The 21,906-nt window shown below is 42.2% G+C and overlaps 1 protein-coding gene across 5 annotated transcripts in view; it reads left to right on the forward strand.

Annotated features, from left to right (window-relative positions):
* Nucleotides 1-18,463, forward strand: part of LOC139750260 (uncharacterized) — a 69,491-nt gene extending 51,028 nt beyond the window's left edge. For 2 of the 5 annotated variants that reach the window (XM_071664816.1, XM_071664837.1), the window contains 3 exons: nucleotides 8,401-8,412; nucleotides 14,001-14,102; nucleotides 17,744-18,463. In XM_071664816.1, the coding sequence (XP_071520917.1) occupies nucleotides 8,401-8,412; nucleotides 14,001-14,102; nucleotides 17,744-17,770 (141 nt within the window). In that variant the 3' untranslated portion in view covers nucleotides 17,771-18,463. Of the gene's footprint in view, nucleotides 1-8,400; nucleotides 8,413-13,208; nucleotides 14,103-17,743 lie in introns of all 5 variants that reach the window. The other 3 variants (XM_071664827.1, XM_071664845.1, XR_011713108.1) reach the window with 2 other exon arrangements.
* Nucleotides 18,464-21,906: the final 3,443 nt, after the last annotated feature.

Consider the following 21,906-nt stretch of genomic DNA (forward strand, 5'->3'; position numbering starts at 1 on the left):
GACATGTATTAAGAAGAGTGATGGTCTCAGAACAAAACCATGCGGCTTTCTGCCGGGGCTGTCATCCCAGTTTTCGTAAGGCTCCTTTCATACGCGTTTCCATTCGTTAAAGTTAATCTTCCATCCATTGAAGGAGTGTCCCCCCCCTTACTCCCGCCTTGCGACCCGGCTCTTTAATGATCCTTAACCTCCCATATACTACAGTGTCAGAAACCTGTGACAGTTCAGATGAAAACAGTCCACTCGGCTTTCGCTTTGTCCAAGGCAGAGCTCACTCTCTCGTAGAAATCTTAAGACGTTCGTTGCTCATGACCTCCTTCCTCAAAAACCGTTTTCTCTCCCACCTGGGTAATTTCTCCTCTGTAGATAGTCATCTGTTTGCTTTCTGATTATCTTTTCCACAAGCTGACAGGCCACACTAGCCAGTGTGTGTGTGTGTGTGTGTGTGTGTGTGTGTGTTTAGAACAATAACCAAATGATGAAATAAGGGGAACAATCCTTAGTCAGCTGTAACTAGAAGGGGTCAGTATGGTGTGTAGTTACCCACAGAGAGTCTGTTGGTAGGTGTCTCAGTGCATTTGGCCGGGACGAAGCCTAACCGTCACTGCTATATCGTATTTCAACCTTCCTTTATTAAGTAACATTTATGGTCTACCTGAAAGTCAAGTGATCTTGTGGGTGTTAGACCATATGCACCCCAACCAACGCTCTCATTCTATATTTCTTTCCCTGGTCAACAAACCCATAACCTCACTGACTTACCTGAAACCTGAGATTTCATTTTACACAGTGATGCCGGCCGGAGGCACAGCTTTGAGAGAGAGAGAGAGAGAGAGAGAGAGAGAGAGAGAGAGAGAGAGAGAGAGAGAGAGAGGTGGTAGGTGATTTATATATAGTGGACGTTGGAGGGCAGGAGCACATGTTATCTTTACACGTGTTTTTGTATAGCAACCCATTTATATATATATATATATATATATATATATATATATATATATATATATATATATATATATATATATATATATATATCTCAGTTACTTCTACTTCACATTCAATTTCCTCTCTTTTCCGTTGCTGCCAGATGTGTGCGGTGAGTATATTAACGGTTATTTTTAGGAGAACATTTAATGAATGTAATATCTACATGAGTACATTCAAAGTATTTTAAAAGTTAATTCTTTGTCCCTGCTGGAATATTATACTGGCAGCCGCCATGACTAAGATGTACAGATATATTACTAGCAGACGTAGACATCAGAGAGAATGTTCATCTTGAAATATCTAGCAATATTAATCCAGATATGATTTTGTTTTTTGGAACAATAACGATACCGTTATTTGTCATTTGAATTTATCACATTTATGAAAGCTTTATGCATTCATGAATGATTAAATATATTAATTTCTGAATTCATTAATAATGAATGACATCGTTTGTGCTGGGACTGTGGTGCCATGTAGCGATATATTGACTTGTTTTCAGTAGGAAAATTGGAATGACTTGTGTTAACGGCATATTTGTCTCTTTCTATCTGCAATTACCCTGGCAATGGACGCAGCTGAGCAGTCGGGTAAGTGTATTGTATAACACAGTTTGTTTATTCTTAAAAACCAAGGTTCAGCTTAATCAGATACTTCGGGTATGCTTATATATATATATATATATATATATATATATATATATATATATATATATATATATATATATATATTGCATGGATACATTCATAACCGTCAAGTTGAGGGTCAAACCTAGGTTAAATTGATTTTGGGTGTGTGGTCATTGGCAACTCGAGGGTAGGCAGTGTTGTTAACTTTTTCTTTCCCTACATATCGAAGTTTTGGAGCTCTCTGTCCTGTCATGTTTTCCCAATGAATACGATTTGGTACATGTTAGAAAGTAAGGTTTTCATTTTTCTTTAAAATATGCAAATACTTTCCCTTGTCTTTTCATTTTCCGTTTCATCGAGGAAAATTTAGTCAGTGACATATTGTTCCAAATATATTTTCCCTGTGGCACAGATTAAGAATTTGCGTCTCTCCATGACTCTTTGCCTCCATCCTACTGTATATGTATCCCTGATGTATTTCTTTACAATCCGCCAGTATTACAAGTTTATGGACTGTGAGAAATGCGTTTCCAAGTGTTTCCCGCGCCATCGTGACTATCCATCACTATCATACATTTCTTCTGGTGCAACAGAATTCTTAAAGGACTGAATGATATCAGTAATCATCCCTCTAATTATTTTTTTACGTGTCGTACTGTGTGAGTGGAGCTTGTCAACAATCTTTTTGCATCGTTAGGTTTTCCCCTCTCTTCATCTTGTCTTATCTTTCCATTATTGTTATCATGCGTCTCTGAAAAGATTGGGATGGATCTTATCTCTTTCATAAGTTTTTCCTCAATATCCGATATGGTTTCCCAGTCTGGTCCTCATACTTCCTCTCGTTCCTATCCAGCACTAGTGCATCCGCAGGTCGCATACACTACGTGATACACCCGGCCCCTCTCTCTCTCTCTCTCTCTTGAGTGTGCCAGCGGCGGAACTGCTGCTCTACTCTCTGGCCTCTTTTCATGTCCCCCGTTTGTAAGCTGCTGATTTTTCATTCTCTCTCTCTCTCTCTCTCTCTCTCTCTCTCTCTCTCTCTCTCTCTCTCTCTCTCTCTCTCTCTCTCTCTCTGGTCTCTGAAAGACAACTGCTGGTCGAATGTTGTCATGATTATCTGGTCTCTGATAGACAACTGCTGGTCGGATAGATAATGGCGGCTAGAGTGCAGCAAAGTACTCAATCCCATAGGGAAGAATTTTGTGATTGATTGAAGTAATTTTTCGTGCGAGTTTATTTTCTTAAAGATTCTAGTTGGTACATCAGTTTTATATAAACATGTTTCAGCCACAAATCTCCTGATCCGTACTCTTATAGGAAAAATTGATTTGAGACAAAATTAATTAAACCATCAAAATTTATTTTGCCAACTTCAAAACTGCCAGATGTCCAATAGATTTCCAAATTCCCGATATATCAATAATGAGATGCCAGTGTATTTCATTCAAACCAACACATGAAATACTTGTATTTGATGTCGAATGTAATGAAATACTTGTATTTGACGTCGAGCGGAGCAGTGTCGAATGTAGTAAAATACTTGTAGATGATGTCGAGCGTAGCTTAGACATTAGTAATTAATTTGGCGACCTCCAAACGGATTTTTAATAATCACCCACTTTAACCTTTTCAATCGTATTTAGTTATATTAAAGCTAATTTTTCAAACCTCAATGTTTAAAGCATCTATCTATTTATCCATCTGGCGGCGGCCGCTGACATTAACCATTAGAAACAAACCACAACTCGCTCATCTTGGCCTGGCTCTCTGATGTAAAACATTCATCTAAACGTCTCCCTTGCGTCTTCATTAGTAACTCAAGAGAGCAGCTGATAAGGCTACGGGTAAAGACGCCCAAGCTTGGCCCGAATAAAAGAGAAATTCTCGGTAGGAGAGGCATAAACCATGTGATAACATTGAATCTTCTCGAACGTGCATTTCCCGCCCACTCAAGGTACGTGGAACTGCCAGATGTATGACCCAGAGAAACTTTGCCTACTTACAACTTTTGAATGATCGCGGGGGTAGCTCATATATATATATATATATATATATATATATATATATATATATATATATATATATATATATATATATATATAGTTAAACGGTTTAGAATTATTTGTTTAACGATCATTGCATAATTTTCATCTCACGGCAATCCGACTTCTATGAAAAGAATGTCACGAGATAATATATCACAACTAAACAGAATTGAAAACCTTTTATACATAAGGGTATGGATAATTACATTCAGAGCGTCAAGAATCTGCTTCATTGTATCTTAATATGGTGTATAAATGTTTGCGAATATGGTAATAGGTGGGAGGTCTATATTCGTGAGGACCCATCATATGCGTTTGTATGTGTGTCAGAGCGTGCGTGTGTTTGTTGTTTATTGTATATACATTGAGTGTAAGTATTAGTGACCATATGACTGTGTCCGTGTCCATATTAAGTCCGCGTATAACCAAGTCCGTGTATGGCCATGTCCGTTTGAGAACATTTCCGTGTATGGCCATGACTGTCCCTGTGTATGTTTGTGTTCACTATTTGGATGTTACCAGGAGGCAGTCTTACACTCGTGCTGCTTCGTCTCGTAACGGTCTATACACGTTCCATGTCTACACTCCTATGTATGCTAGGCTGTACCAGGTACCCCTTTTTATCGACCAACCCATAAGCGAGGATGAAAAGCTGGGTAGACTTTGGGGCGGCTGCTGCGATCAGGAATCGATCCTATGAGACTTTAACAGCCCGTGCATGCTTGACTGTTAGGAACGTTAAACGCTACACCACTGAGGTCCGTGTGTGTGTGTGTGTGTGTATGTGTGTGTGTGTGTATGTATGTATGGGTGTTACAGTATACTCAAGTGTGTCCCTTGTGATTATGTACTTCAAAAAGTCACCATCATTAAGGTTAAGTGCCTCTGTTGTAATTATTAACTCAAGCTCGAGTATATTCAGACTGTGAACGTATGTTGGTGAAATTCAGGATGTACTCGGGTGTAAACATCAAGGGTAGGGATATCACTGGTGAGGGAAACATTTACATAACCGGTGTTTTTCAGAGATTCGACATTTTGGCTTGTATATCGAAGATACCTTAAGTGTTAGGTCAAAGGCCATGGATAAATCGTATTGTCATGATTGAGGGTCATACCGTCTTGATCAAGGATAGGACTGTCATGCCCAAAGATTTTTTTTTGCCTAGCCATGACTAGGCTACTTTACGTAAAAGTAATCATTGAAAAATTGATATATTAAATATCTATTCGTAAACATTCTGCATTAAAGATTAGATTTCAGTATTGTATATTGTAGTATACAGTGCATGTTATTGGACTCAGTCGTTAGTAATAAGGGATGTTAATATCTTTACGTTAAGAAATGAAAAATTAAATCAATTGTTTGGACTACAATAGTTTGATTTTGTAGAGGTATGACTAGTCATATATGGACAGTTATAGATATTGTGTATAACGTCCAGGTGTGAAGTGTAAGAAAAGGCGTATATCATTTCCTTTCCCGAGACCGAAATAATCAAAAGCGTCCTCTTTAAACCAGTTCCCTGTAATTAAGAATGACAAAAAAGGCAAGAATTATTTATGTGTGCAGCGTGTCGTTTTTGGTGTTAAAGAGGAAAAGCGAAAGATGTAAGAAAAATGCGATAGAGCACTATGCCTAGAGGGTATCTTAGACTACGAAACATCAGAGAAGTCGAGTGATACACTGGGGAAATGAATGAAAAGAGTTACATTCATAAATAGAAGAGAGATCAAAGGAAAGAACGAGGGATGGGACATGAGATAGGCCAGTGAATGGATAGAAGTAGGAAAAACTAATTTGAAGTCCGTGGATAGGAAACCACACGGTGATACAGGATCCAACCTTCTTTTTATCCATATTTCTGAGTATATTTTGTAGCGAAATCTACGGTGTATAAACTGTTAAACTGTAACATATAAAGAGGGGTTAATGAGTGGCAGTTTGAAGAGCTGCCGTTAGATGATGGTTGAGCCAGTGAAAATCAGAACTAACCCAAGCAAGATGTTGAGGTCCCGGGTCAATTTCCCTATATATATATATATATATATATATATATATATATATATATATATATATATATATATATATATATGATTGAATGATATTTGAATTTGGCGGGTGTGGTAATCCTGAAAATTGTGCGTGTCGTTGGGGTTGGCAGCTCTGACCGTTTATGCTAAGCGGCATAATGTCTTAAAACGCATGTTAGTTCATTCCCGACCTCCTAGGAATTATTGCCGTGATTTTAGCAGGAATCCATGAGGATGGCATCCAGTAGTGGAGAGAGAGCTGGTGAAGGAAAACAGCAAGGGAGGAATATATGACCCTGCTACCTCAGGTTTTGTCACAGTGAGGCCCGGCTGTCGTGGGTTGTAGTGTAATACGAACTTGTTGCAAGATGAGAAGTCTCGTGTGTAACAGAAAATTTTGGAATTATAAATGTATCAGCACCGGGGGAGTGTGTAGGTGGACTATATCAATATCATGTGGAAGTCTAGGCAGGTGTTCACTGCAAACATTTGACGACAACAAGCGTCATACACAAGGTACAACAAGGAGTTCCCAATGAGTGCATACCGGTGTATACGACCCAGTGTTTGACTGATCTTGACATTGCAGAGAAAAGAAGTCAATGTTAATAATTCTATTGAGCTAGCCATATTGTGCCCCATTGCTTAATTTTTAAGACCAGTGTGTGATTGGAGCGTCTTACACAATACAGACAGCCACCTAAGAACCCTTGTACCCTACAGTAACATATAGGCTGCCTTGTGCCAGTAATGGCGCCCCAGCACACACACACACACACAGTTGAGTCGGCCGACCAGAACGTGAGAGGTGAGGGCTTGCGAACCATCTCAGGCCAAAGACACACCTTGAGAGCGGCGTCGCCCTGAGACTCCTCACAGCCATGACAAAAGTTAGATGAGAAAAGTGAGCGTAAGGATTACTCCTGGATGGCCCTAGCGTGAGGCAGCTCGGCCCGGGGCTCTGAGGTTTAAAATTCACTTAAAATCAGGCTAAACATCGGCCTTAGAAGGGGGGAACCACCAGCAGTTATCCCCCTCACCCACCAGCAGTTAAAGGAAGTTCGCCGTAGTCACACCTACGAGAGGAGGGTCCTGGTAGCTCTCTCTCTCTCTCTCTCTCTCTCTCTCTCTCTCTCTCTCTCTCTCTCTCTCTCTCTCTCTCTCTCTCTCTCACATATGTTGCTTGCTTAATTAAACTGATTCTGTCCGCCACCTTACTCAGTCAGTCCAAAGTTCAGTAGGGACTGGCTTCAACCACAAGCCTAGTATTGTTTTGAATACTTCTGTAAGTCATTCCCTGTATGGTTCTCCTCAATCCTGGTATTGCAGTGAAATAATCTTTACGTTTTTTTTTTTTATATCACGGAATCCTTGTGTATATTTTCGTCTGTACTTGTGTGTGTGTGTGTGTGTGTTTTATTTTTAAATGAATTATTACCTAATTTGATGGTTACGTTTCTCGGTGTTTAAGAGACTTAGATCGTTATTAACTTTGCTGTCGTGCTCACACAATCTCCCTAATATCTGCTCTGTACAGTTCAAATTCTTTCAACCTCTCATAGTAGTTCATATATACGTCATTATACATCGTCAGTTTAGTCAGAGAAGTGTTGGTGTTGTTTAGCAGGTGACCACACAACACAGCAGTTATTCAATTTTGTTTCCTATGTATACGTTAAACATTTTCATTAATAACCTACTGTCTCGTGAGAAAGGTCGTATTATCATACCACTCACCACTTGGCTGGAAAGTTCTATTTTATCAATAATCTTTCACATTTTCTTTACTATTTTTCCTTTATTCCCCCCGTTATGACTCCATTAGAAAGACGCTAATTCATTGGTAAACGTTCCGTGATCTGAGATCCAGTTTCTGTTCATCAAATTCCGGTAAAGTTCTCTTCCGCTCGTTTTGTAGATTATATCCAGAGTCTCTTGTATATATCCTCCCTGGGTCTGATGCTGAGTCCAGCGTCTTCCTAACTGACCCTGGCGTTCATCACCTGTCTGTGCTCCCACGAGTGGGCTCGCTCCTGCCGTACAGCTGTGGTGCGGCCGATGGATAGGCTTCCTCGATAGACTGTGGATGGTGTGTCGGTCAGCCACCACTCCCGAATTTCCTGTTGGCTAAAAAGTATTTAAACCACTTTAATTGTCCCCCCGTCCCTTCCTCTGATGTTAGTGTTTGAAAGGCTGTAGGCTGCGTAATGACTAGGGTATTTCATCACACACACACACACACACACACACACACACACACACACACACACACATATATATATATATATATATATATATATATATATATATATATATATATATATATATATATTTTTTTTTTTTTTTTTTTTTTTTTTTTTTTTGCTGTCTGTGCTCAGTCTTTTTCATAGGAAGGAAAGCTACGCTAGGGTGTAGAGAGTTAGTGAGGATGTTCGACCATTACTCTGGCAGTAAGGAGAGACATGTCAGGAAAACATTGATATCGAGACACCGGAAACTTTAACCATAAGCTTTGCCTTCCCACGTCACGCCTGGACACACACCAGACATGTCTAGTGGCGTCGTTTCTTGTAGCTGAGCTTACGCGAAATATTTACTCTTTCATAAATGGATTTCAATCATGTTTTTACTAAATGATACATATATTCATCATCCTCTTCAGGTCTGTTCACCAATTCTAGGACTAAAATACGTATTCTTTTTTCCAGAACTGCCGCCCGGTGAGTAACAAGATTCTTCCCCTCCACCGCTAGATGGTGCTGAGTGTGGTGTGGTCTGTCCCCTCACCAATAGATGGCTCTAACATCGATGGTCAATTCCTTATACATCTGTCTCACAGTGGATCTCTAAAATCTCATGCCTTCCTCGGGAAATTTTGATATACACTCCAATGAGATATTGACGGTACGGTGAAAGTTCATCCTATTATCATACCACGAGGAAAATGGCGAAGCTGGAAAGAATGAGGTGAGTGTTATGATACGAGGAGGCGCTAGACCAGCGGCATCTAGCGACAGCCGAGTCGGTCCTTAATAGACCTTCGCTACCAGGTGGGACCTGGCTGGAGAATGAGGTAAGGTCAAGTGCGAGACTTGGCTCAACACACTGGTTCAGACACCAGATGGACCATGCATTCAGTCCACCATAGCTTGTGTATTGAGATCGTCATTATGTTTCAGTTTTCATCCATACATTCCTGTATATCACACACCTATGTATATACACAGTTTTATGCTTTGATAGATGGGGCAGGTACATTACACTCATACATGTATTGGAAGTGAAATGTTCAGGGGCAATATGTGTTGTGAGGTGGTTTGATCGAGTAAAGTCACTAGCCCTTCAACTCGTATGTCATTGGTGGGCCTCCAAGTCCCAGCTGACTAGTTCAGATCCCGAGATGGGCACACGTCTTTTATCTTCAGTCCTCGTTTCTGTACCTCCTGATTTACCTTATCCTCTGTTCCTGTGGCTCCCCTGTATGTGGAAGGGTATCTGGTACGATAGAGTGAGGGACTGCCTTCCTGTCTTCAACTGTCTCTCTCTTGCTTTTACGACTGTGGGGTGTGAGTTCCTGATCCCTTTCCCTATCGCCAGACAGCCTTGTTTTACCACACCAGTGAGTCTGTTACATGTTTGTGTTCCTTTGTATCCAAGTTCGTTAGTGATGCGTGTGAACCTTAGGCACATTGCCTTCCATGCCCACACCTGAGGCAACCAAGAATTGATCAGGTGGACTTAAGTTCCCCCCCCTCAGCCTTTGACAACTTCGAAGATTAGACAAACATAAGTCGCCCTCGCCCTAAGCTGACACGAATCGAACGTAGAGACTTTTCACTCGAAGACGAAGAATGTGACTTCGACAAGATGTCGGAGGTGTTCCTCTAACCATAGTGCGGCAAGGTGGAGACGACCTCTCCCTCGCCGGGCTCACTGTGTTCCCTCCTCCTCCTACCATGGTTCCTTGTGGTCCCCCAGGCTGAGGAGACTCATCCCACGCGTTCAAGTTTCTAAATCATTGACTTCCATGAGGCAGAAACTCACGACTTCTTTGGAGTGTGGAGACACATGCACTCGTCCGCCTCAGATTCTAACTCTTTTTCCCCGTGTAAATTCGCTTTCACTGTGGACCTGGGTAGCTGCGGGCCTGGTATTCCGTTGCTTTAGAGCGAGGGAGGTGGTGCCCACATATCAGTCTCAGCGTTTGGATCACTTACACTTAAATGAGACTAATCTTTGCCACCATCATCTTGATACCATGCAACTAATTCTACGTACAAAGAAGTGCATCTGATTTCGTACTTTTGAAGTAAAGGTAACCACCCAACTTTACGCCGTTCTTGGATAAAGTTCCGTTTCAGCTTAGGATCAGTTTGCTTAAGTGTACTGAAAAGGTGAAGACGTTTCTCATTACTGTCGTAATTTCAGAATGTAAAGAGATCATAAGTAAAGAGACTGATCCCTCTGGTATAAACTCTCCTGTTCTTTGAACTCTCTGTCTTATGTGAACGGTGCTCACTGCTCGATCATAGGTGACTTGTTCTCTCAGTTGTCACCGATATTTCCCGACAGTTATACTCTGAGAAAGATGTTACAATTTTGAGCACGACGGTAAGAACGTAGAACACGACTGTATATAACCTAGAGTACGACGATACGAGCCTTGAGCACGACGGTAAGAGCGTAGAACACGACTGTATATAGCCTAGCGTACGACGATACGAGCCTTGAGGACGACGGTAAGAGCGTAGAACACGACGGTACGAGCCTCGAGCACACCGGTACGACCTGCCTTGGAAAGTCAGGTTTTCATCTCGTCCTGTGTGGAGGAAAAACACGAGCGGCAGTTGAAGTACACATTACACTGTACTAATGGCCAATGAACGCAGCGGTTCGTTACTTCCACACGCTCACAGTGCACAACGCAACTTCTCGAGACCAGTGCCTTGCATAACCCACCCCGCAGCACTTCATGACTCCCTTGCCGGGAAGATGGGAAAATGAAATCAAGTCCAGAATAAGATTCTATACTTCGTGCAAGTTATTAGATTACCCAGCTTGGAACCCTTGATCCCGGGAATGTCGTGAGTCGCTGCTGAACAAACATGACCATCGGAACCATAAGCAAGCATTTCACTTCTAATTTTTTCTTGTTATGTTCTAAGAGGTCACAGAGCCTCCATTCCCCTACGGCCAGTATGTTAAAGAATTCTCCACATAGAATGGCATCAAGAATGTATTTTGTATATGCAGAACTTTTATATCATAAAATGAAACTACAAGAAGAGAGAGAGAGAGAGAGAGAGAGAGAGAGAGAGAGAGAGAGAGAGAGAGAGAGAGAGAGAGAGAGCGCCATGGGTTCGTAAATGTAAGAATTCTCAGAGGAAGGAACAATATTTTGAAGTTGTAGGTCATGTATATACATGTCTGGGAAGGATATCACCATGGATAGATTATTGCCTATTAATCTACATTCTCTCGTATCGTCGGGATATCCTTGATCGTGGGCAAGCGACTGGGAACCACTTCATTTCTTCACAACATATTATTCCTATAGGCTTGGCTCACTCGCGCACGCACACACACACACTCGTCTCGTTTCTGCAACATTCGTAGACTTAAAATCCATTCTTCCCTCCCTGTAACAACACTGTGCCTCTATGTCCCATTTTGTTTTTCTTTTTGAAACCCAACTCTCCAAGGCTGCATCTCGCTTCTCCTTTACACTGTCATAACTCTAATCATAATCTCTCATCATTGTGTCCGCTCCGAAGGTAATGTTTGTGTTTACTGTAGTTTAATTAAACACCTGTTTGTTTGCCTCATGGACATCGAGTCTTCCCACTTTGGGGACATTTGGCTCAAAACTTTTCTACCCTCTACGGATTTGCTTTTATGCTTCATACGTTTTCCCCATTTGTTCTTTCATCTAGGCACTAGACTTTGACTATTTGACTTCCTGTCACGGAAATTTGCTGTCTTCACATCCACAAGGACTGATTAGGAGGGCAGTTGAGTTAGAGATTTTTTTTTTTGCCCTAACCTCGGCCATAAAACGTAGCCCATGTGGAGTAGATTCCTCTCCCTCCGTAGGTTCTCTTTGAAGTAGCTCTGTCTCATATTTTATGATATGACGATGCTCAGAATGTACACAAAATTTCAGATTCAGAGAGAAAAACATTAATAGGTTATTATGACATGGTTGCTATTTATGAATTTTGATCTGATATTAAGAACCGAGATTTCCTCGTTGACTACGCAGTTCAAGGGAAAATTTTGTTTGGTAAGGGATGTCTTAAATACAGTAATTAAGGAAGCGGTTGTGATATGCTCTTTATTAAACCTCACTTCCATTCTGTAGTGAAAAATGTAGCCGTTGAAAATGTCGACTTCATTTTTTGTGGAAATTAAAGACTGGCTTCGTTAAAAAAAAAAAATGACAGTTGAACCAGTTTAATGCCTCCTACCAAGACGCCAGAGATCGACGAAAGATTTTATCATCAGCAGTAATTTGTAATGAAGAGGATTATGTCATAGTGGGAGATTTTAACATACCAGTATCTAATTGGGGAGAATCTCTTTCCAATAGCTCCGGGCGTGGACGCTATCTCTACATTATATTTGCTTGGTAGTGCGCTAATTCACTTGGTCAAGACACTTACTCGCGACGAGAATATATTACATTTAGTTTGAACTACAGATTGAAGATTACGTTAATCATGTGGAAGTTGCGAGAAATGTTTGGTACTGGTGATCACCGACACATTACTTTTTGAGGTCACCTTCAGCGCTGCATGTGATGTCAGTTAACACGCTACGGGGGGAGGGGACACACACACACACACACACACACACACACACCCTCTTTTAAACTTGCAAATTTTAATGATCGCTTTGCACCTTGACAGGCAAATCTGGGATGATGTGATCGGTGTAAGCTACAGGAACGTAGAATAGAAACACTTCACTAAGACTTCCAAGTAGTAAAGGGGACTCACGTGCTAATGTGTAAAAGACGGCCAAATTGGTGGGCCGGTGGAACAGAGTGCCAGTTGTCGAAAAAATTAGTTCATTAGAAAGTCACAGAGACAGATAACTAACATGATGTAAGCTATGTAAGTGTGCGTGGAGAGACAAAGGAACTGATACGACAAAGTAAACATCATTATGAAGCGTATATTGCTGAAAATAGCAAAGGAAACCCTAAGGAGTTTTATAGCTATGTTAGGAGCAAGAGAGTCTTCACCTAATCAATTGGTCCTTTAGTTTCAGAATAAGCTGACTTGGTTCAAGACAACGAAGTCAAGGCAAAAATCTTAAAAATGACCGATTTTCATGTGTTTTTTACGATAGAAGACAGCTCATGTCCCGAATCCAAATTGACATAAAGCTGTAGACATGATGTCATCAACAAACGGATTATAAATAATACAGCAGACAGGTTTGATTCAGTCGTGCTAAAACGCAGTTTCTGTCTATATCGTTCTCTAAATGTCACTCATTCCCTTCTGCTCAGGTTCAGGAATTACGATTCAACCTTGTGATAACATGAATGTTTTGGGTAAAACCATACCCTCCAAGTCTATCCTGGAAACTGTCCATAATCACCTTCACAGTATCTGCTTCTCAAGAGCTGGTGATGTTGTACATGTGCCGGAGTTATTGTTCATGGTAAGAGCTATTTCCTTATTACATAGGATTTACTCATCCCATCTGTCTGTTAGCCAGAGTTAAATCAAAAAGCCTTCCGTCTCATAAATTTCCCTGACCTCACTTCTCTTCGGTCATGCATATATTTCCGTCCTTCGTTATGTTGCTCTACCCTTCTTGTTCTGCTTCCCTTTGTTTATGTGTGGAGACTAGGCCACACGAGGATTGACCATTATGATACCTCCTTCCATGGAACAGTGAAGCTGTGGGGTTCTCTTCCTTCCTTCGGCATTCCCTCCTCCATAACCTCTCTGCCTCTCACAAATCACATATGCAAATACTTGAGGAGCTTTGGTTAATTTCTTAATTGTTTCTCTCATAATGTACTTGCTGATGTGACCCGAAGGTGCAATAACTGGTGTCATATTTTGCCCGTGCCAGGAAGGTGATTACAAAACAATTTAGGGACCCAATGAATGCCACAATACCCTCATATATGTACACCATAGTCTTCATATTTCTTAATGGACAGTACAGATCCCCCCCCTCACTTTTTTCGCTTTCATTACATAACAACCTTCCTAAGTATGTCGTGGGTCTGGTCTGGACACAGGTTCTGAGGCTAACTAACTGAACGCCCCTCTTTCTCTCCCGCCAGCAGGCACAGGGCAGGAAGAAGTCGGTAGGACCCACCTGGCTTGGATCACGCGACGCTGTCATGAGGAGGCTCGGCTATATGCTTGGCGGAAATCTCGATCAAGTAAGGAACGAGAGAGAGTTCATGACGAGATTTTGTCATAATGGTAGGGCCTAGCGCGTAACTATATATATATATATATATATATATATATATATATATATATATATATATATATATATATATATATATATTCCTATGAGTCCACGGGGAAAATGAAACACGAAAAGGTTAGGGAACTTTTCGTGTTTCATTTTCCCCGTGGACTCATAGGAATATCTTGATCACGCGCAAAATTGTGATCCTTTCCAATACTCCTGAAACAGGAGTTGTGGGAGTATGTGATAGAATGTAAGAAAGTAAATTCTCGATTAATATGGGTAAAATTGAAAGTTGATGGAGAGAGGTGGGTGATTATTGGTGCATATGCACCTGGGCATGAGAAGAAAGATCATGAGAGGCAAGTGTTTTGGGAGCAGCTAAATGAGTGTGTTAGCGGTTTTGATGCACGAGACCGGGTTATAGTGATGGGTGATTTGAATGCAAAGGTGAGTAATGTGGCAGTTGAGGGAATAATTGGTATGCATGGGGTGTTCAGTGTTGTAAATGGAAATGGTGAAGAGCTTGTAGATTTATGTGCTGAAAAAGGACTGATGATTGGGAATACCTGGTTTAAAAAGCGAGATATACATAAGTATACTTATGTAAGTAGGAGAGATGGCCAGAGAGCGTTATTGGATTACGTGTTAATTGACAGGCGTGCGAAAGAGAGACTTTTGGATGTTAATGTGCTGAGAGGTGCAACTGGAGGGATGTCTGATCATTATCTTGTGGAGGCTAAGGTGAAGATTAGTATGGGTTTTCAGAAAAGAGGAGTGAATGTTGGGGTGAAGAAGGTGGTGAGAGTAAGTGAGCTTGGGAAGGAGACCTGTGTGGGGAAGTACCAGGAGAGACTGTGTACAGAATGGAAAAAGGTGAGAACAATGGAAGTAAGGGGAGTGGGGGAGGAATGGGATGTATTTAGGGAATCAGTGATGGATTGCGCAAAAGATGCTTGTGGCATGAGAAGAGTGGGAGGTGGGCTGTTTAGAAAGGGTAGTGAGTGGTGGGATGAAGAAGTAAGAGTATTAGTGAAAGAGAAGAGAGAGGCATTTGGACGATTTTTGCAGGGAAAAAATGCAATTGAGTGGGAGAAGTATAAAAGAAAGAGACAGGAGGTCAAGAGAAAGGTGCAAGAGGTGAAAAAAAGGGCAAATGAGAGTTGGGGTGAGAGACTATCAGTAAATTTTAGGGAGAATAAAAAGATGTTCTGGAAGGAGGTAAATAGGGTGCGTAAGACAAGGGAGCAAATGGGAACTTCAGTGAAGGGCGTAAATGGGGAGGTGATAACAAGTAGCGGTGATGTGAGAAGGAGATGGAATGAGTATTTTGAAGGTTTGTTGAATGTGTCTGATGACAGAGTGGCAGATATAGGGTGTTTTGGTCGAGGTGGTGTGCAAAGTGAGAGGGTTAGGGAAAATGATTTGGTAAACAGAGAAGAGGTAGTAAAAGCTTTGCGGAAGATGAAAGCCGGCAAGGCAGCAGGTTTGGATGGTATTGCAGTGGAATTTATTAAGAAAGGGGGTGACTGTATTGTTGACTGGTTGGTAAGGTTATTTAATGTATGTATGACTCATGGTGAGGTGCCTGAGGATTGGCGGAATGCGTGCATAGTGCCATTGTACAAAGGCAAAGGGGATAAGAGTGAGTGCTCAAATTACAGAGGTATAAGTTTGTTGAGTATTCCTGGTAAATTATATGGGAGGGTATTGATTGAGAGGGTGAAGGCATGTACAGAGCATCAGATTGGGGAAGAGCAGTGCGGTTTCAGAAGTGGTAGAGGATGTGTGGATCAGGTGTTTGCTTTGAAGAATGTATGTGAGAAATACTTAGAAAAGCAAATGGATTTGTATGTAGCATTTATGGATCTGGAGAAGGCATATGATAGAGTTGATAGAGATGCTCTGTGGAAGGTATTAAGAATATATGGTGTGGGAGGCAAGTTGTTAGAAGCAGTGAAAAGTTTTTATCGAGGATGTAAGGCATGTGTACGTGTAGGAAGAGAGGAAAGTGATTGGTTCTCAGTGAATGTAGGTTTGCGGCAGGGGTGTGTGATGTCTCCATGGTTGTTTAATTTGTTTATGGATGGGGTTGTAAGGGAGGTAAATGCAAGAGTCCTGGAAAGAGGGGCAAGTATGAAGTCTGTTGGGGATGAGAGAGCTTGGGAAGTGAGTCAGTTGTTGTTCGCTGATGATACAGCGCTGGTGGCTGATTCATGTGAGAAACTGCAGAAGCTGGTGACTGAGTTTGGTAAAGTGTGTGGAAGAAGAAAGTTGAGAGTAAATGTGAATAAGAGCAAGGTTATTAGGTACAGTAGGGGTGAGGGTCAAGTCAATTGGGAGGTGAGTTTGAATGGAGAAAAACTGGAGGAAGTGAAGTGTTTTAGATATCTGGGAGTGGATCTGTCAGCGGATGGAACCATGGAAGCGGAAGTGGATCATAGGGTGGGGGAGGGGGCGAAAATTTTGGGAGCCTTGAAAAATGTGTGGAAGTCGAGAACATTATCTCGGAAAGCAAAAATGGGTATGTTTGAGGGAATAGTGGTTCCAACAATGTTGTATGGTTGCGAGGCGTGGGCTATGGATAGAGATGTGCGCAGGAGGATGGATGTGCTGGAAATGAGATGTTTGAGGACAATGTGTGGTGTGAGGTGGTTTGATCGAGTAAGTAACGTAAGGGTAAGAGAGATGTGTGGAAATAAAAAGAGCGTGGTTGAGAGAGCAGAAGAGGGTGTTTTGAAATGGTTTGGGCACATGGAGAGAATGAGTGAGGAGAGATTGACCAAGAGGATATATGTGTCGGAGGTGGAGGGAACGAGGAGAAGAGGGAGACCAAATTGGAGGTGGAAAGATGGAGTGAAAAAGATTTTGTGTGATCGGGGCCTGAACATGCAGGAGGGTGAAAGGAGGGCAAGAAATAGAGTGAATTGGAGTCATGTGGTATACAGGGGTTGACGTGCTGTCAGTGGATTGAAGCAAGGCATGTGAAGCGTCTGGGGTAAACCATGGAAAGCTGTGTAGGTATGTATATTTGCGTGTGTGGACGTGTGTATGTACATGTGTATGGGGGGGGGGGGGTTGGGCCATTTCTTTCGTCTGTTTCCTTGCGCTACCTCGCAGACGCGGGAGACAGCGACAAGGTATAAAAAAAAAAAAAAAAAAAAATATATATATATATATATATATATATATATATATATATATATATATATATATATATATATATGTATATATATATATATATATATATATATATATATATATATATATATATATATAAAGTATGGTTCATGTTTCTATACGAGAATAAACCTGAAGGGAAAGCTCAGTTTCAGCTATATGTATTTCCACTATTAATAACAGGTATACCATAGCCCTTCTTTCATAAAGTATCCCATTTATAGCAAGTCTGTCATCGCTGCTTCTCTCAGCCGAGCATCTGGTGAAGATGCCGGCCAGCAAGTGATGAGGACGGGGCCATGTAGTAGCTGCTGATGACTGAAGTAAACCGTTATTGTCCCCACCAGCTAAGGATGAAGGGGAGGGACATCATCTAACGATGGTGTAGCGGGACATCATCATTAACCTTCGACTTTACCGTTCCAGGATATGAACGAGGTCCTCCAGAAGTAAACACAAGTTGCCTATACCACCTTCCCTACCGACCCTCTCACCCTAGACCATCTTAAACACCGCTGGATTATCCCTTCACCCAACCACCCCCCTCGTCTCGCTCCGGGATCCCGCCAGACTTCCAAGTCCCGTCGCGTCTCTGTGCAGTGTCTTCTTTTCCCCGGGGGCCTTAGTACCATCTTCCGTGTGGGGACCTGCTCGTCTCTCTTGCTGTATATCTGATCACCATAACTCCTGTTAGACTTGACGAGAGCCCAGTGATATTATCGCCTCTACTGAAGGAGAACTCTTGATGCCGCTGACCGCGCAGTATATGGCACGAGCGCTCGACTTCTCCCACGTTCACTCATACAGACTTCCTCGAGTTCCTACTTCACCTCCACGAACAAGATCTAAAACCCCCCTGGTGGTGCTGCTGCTCGGGACATGATCATGATGGCGTGCATCTGTGGCCTGTGTGCCCCACACTGGACGCCAGGGAGTTGGGTCGCTGGACGAAGCTGGTGACGTCTTCGCTCGTGTGAGGCCGTGAGACCCCGATAAGCTCTGCCTGACCAATGAGTAGCTCTGTCTGACCAACAAGGGCGCCGCCATATACTGTGTACCTCAACATATATAATAGTGCATCACTGGTCATCTTTTCTACACAGTTATAAAGTTTGTAACATTGATTAAATCATTACTTAAACTGATGTTCACATTTTTATTAACATGAGAGTAAAACTTCTCGAGGCTGATCATTAAAACTACTCCTGGTTATTTTCTACTGATGTCTGTCCATAGAGGAAGTCCTGACGAAGGCATTACAGTGTATTCAAAACTGAGCTTTCCCCACTTGTTTAAGGTTCCTGAGCTTGTCTGCTGTACAGGTACTGAGAAGGGGGAACTGTACCACCAACCAGGGGCTTAGAACATCTGATACCCATGTGCAGTAACCTGCATATGTAATGTTCCTGGCCTCACAAGCGACTCTGTGGGTGATGGGTCAAGCTACCCCAACTGTGGGAAGATATTACGAGAGTCCAACAACATACAACACAGACATATTTCTGAGGGACAATTAATGTAAAGTCATTGAAATACACGTAATCAAGATGTAATGACGTGTTCTTAAACGGCATTTAGTATGATGTCAAAGGCGTTGATTCGCTCTATGTTTATTGATCTTCATCGGCCATAAGCTTCCATTTTGATTACTGCATGTCTGTGAGGCCAGCTACCAAGATGCAACGCTGTAATATATGAGTGAATATGATCCTGTAATAGATATTACACAACCTACCGCCACACTCACTCATTCTCCTCCCCTCCCTGTTGTCAAAGGTGTTTATAGAGTAAGTGTGCATCCTTAGACTTTTACTAACCTAAGATTCCCATCGATTATATATATATATATATATATATATATATATATATATATATATATATATATATATATATATATATATATATATTTCCTTTTCCTTCCATACTATTCGCCATTTCCCGCGTCTGCGAGGTAGCGTTAAGAACAGAGGACTGAGCCTTAGAGGAAATTTCCTCACTTGGCTCCCTTCTCTGTTCGTTCTTTTGGAAAATTAAAAACGGAAGGGGAGGATTTCCAGTCCCCCGTTCCCTTCCCTTTTAGTCGCCTTCTACGGCACGCAGGAATACGTGGGAAGTATTCTTTCTCCCCTATCCCCAATGATGATATATATATATATATATATATATATATATATATATATATATATATATATATATATATATAGTGCCTCACCCTTCGATGTGGTGCCTCGAGTCTCTGACTCTAATGACAGGAGTACAGAGGTGACAGTCCATTTCGCACGACCGTCTCCTTGCGGTGCCCACTGACAGACACACCCAAACGCATCGTCGGCTCTCCAGGATGGCGACTGCCTTGGTGAAAGGTGGCCAACGTCCTCCAGTCCTCTTCTGGAATGGTCTATTTTGGTACCCCACACTCAGGACGACCCGTCAGGCTCCCAGACTACTCCCTCCATCTCTACAGTCGGCGTCGAACATTATAGGCATCGACAAATCCCAGTAAATTGACTCGCGTCAGTCTAGTACAGAGAGGCTGGCTGCCCCCTTAAACCAATTATCCGGCCAAGCTTTGCAAAGTTGAGTTCGATTCACTGTCAGCGTCTGTGGTCGTCGTACGGTATAGAAATACGGTGGTGGTGTAGCCAGGAGGTGCTGGTGTACCTTAGGTGTAGCTAGGTGATGTACTTCAGGCGTAGCCAGGAGGTGCTGGTGTATCTCGGGTGTACTTGGCCCCACTAACGTCTTCAGTCCACCGATATCTCTGTGTTTAACTTTTTGATAACACTTCACCACACAGTATCAATTAAATATAACCTGTATATCAGATTACTTGTCGTATGTGAGGGCGAACAACGTCGCGTAGTAACGGTCGTTTGGGGAACGTAACAGACCAGTTCGCACTGAGCCACTGACTTGGGTGCCTCCGAGCCTCGGCCGCTGCCTCAGCGAAGTAGTCAGCCAAGTCGGTATGTAACGATGGCCTATCGGACGACATATTCTGAATCTCTTAAATGTCTCTATAGACTTTATGTTCCTGTTTCACTTCAGAGAACAGAATCCAAGCCTACTGTACTTATGTTTTACTCAGTCACAACCCATTAGTTTAAACCACTTTGAATACACTTTGAACCACTGTGGTTCATAGGGTTTTCCAGTGGGGCGTGGTAATTGGGAGATGAGACATCAGCCTACGCTGATTCCCTATACTGAACACAGACAGTTGTTTATACCGCTGGACGAGAGATACGTCTGGCAACGTTGCTGCATCTCCATTTCTCCAATGAAACAGCGGTTGCTGTGCTCGTACCACATCATCTCGTCACAGCCTCTCTATATTGCCAACACCCCCTCCCCCTTTGGATGTACTAGGTACTTTTCTTTCAATAATGTACTGTATTATTGAAAGATACGTCATTGTGATAATCGCCATGTTGAGTTTATTTGTTATTCAAAGACGACCTTATTCAGAATCCTTTGCTCCTGGACTTAATATCGAGAATGCAGTGCCCGCCAGTGAACTAGGCGCGAAAGGGACGCACGTCACTGTACCCCACCTAGAATACTGTTACTGTCCACTAGTGCAGTTGGCGCCATTTAGCGAGCAGTGGCAACTACATGACGTTCTGGCATACCACGTGACGTCACTTGAACCCCCATCAGTGGCTGTTTAGCTGTTGTGGTAGCAAGTTGTATATCTGTGCTTTCTCTTCCTCCCCGCACCCCATTTTTGTACCTCTACCACCTACTATGGTTGAAAATACTCTCCTAACAAGGGATGAAATCACTTCTATAGTTGCACATTACAAGGGAAATAAGTCACTTAGAAAATTTCAGTTATTACCGGTTTGAGATGGAGATCAGTACAACGATGAGTGAAGAAACTTATGACAGCGGCTGCGGCACCGCTAAACCGACCCTTGTGACAGGCCCTGAGACGTTCGGAAAAAACTCTCCACGTACGCTGAATGTTCTTGTACGTCAAGTGGATGCAGATCCACACTCGAGTGCAAAAGAATCAAAAGAAAAAATCCTTAGACTGCTCAGTAATGTGTCGGTAAGGACAGCGAAGCGCCGCTGACACAAGGACCTTAAACTCCCGGAGCTGTAGGCTGGGTACCAAAGAAACAGCCCGCAGCCCATAAACATCAGAAGAAAAGAGTTGATTTTTGCAAGAAATATGTAGTGTGGGATACGGCTAAGTTCAGAAGTGTCGTGTGGAGTGATGGATCCACATTTTCTCTGATGGCGGCCCTGTATTACAGACTAGGCTGTGATTCATCTGACCTCCCAAGAACAACATTGCAGGTACTGTAAAGTTCCCTTCTTCACTTATGGTTTGGGATGGTTTCACTTATAATGGTGTTGGGGACCTTGTAGTGTTGCCAAAGAATGAAACTGTGAACAGACATAGTTCGAGCTATTGTGTGACCATCTTCCAGACTCGTTCATAAAATACGAGGCCGAAGTGCTCCTGCAAGATGGGGTTCCCTGCCACACTGACATACTTGTAACTGGTTGGCTTAAGTACCGTCCAATGGAGTTTTTCAGTGATTGACCTGGGGAATTCATCGGATGTGAATCCGGTAAAA

This window comes from Panulirus ornatus, chromosome 1 (assembly GCF_036320965.1).
Source record: "Panulirus ornatus isolate Po-2019 chromosome 1, ASM3632096v1, whole genome shotgun sequence".
In the NCBI taxonomy this organism is placed as follows: domain Eukaryota; kingdom Metazoa; phylum Arthropoda; class Malacostraca; order Decapoda; family Palinuridae; genus Panulirus; species Panulirus ornatus.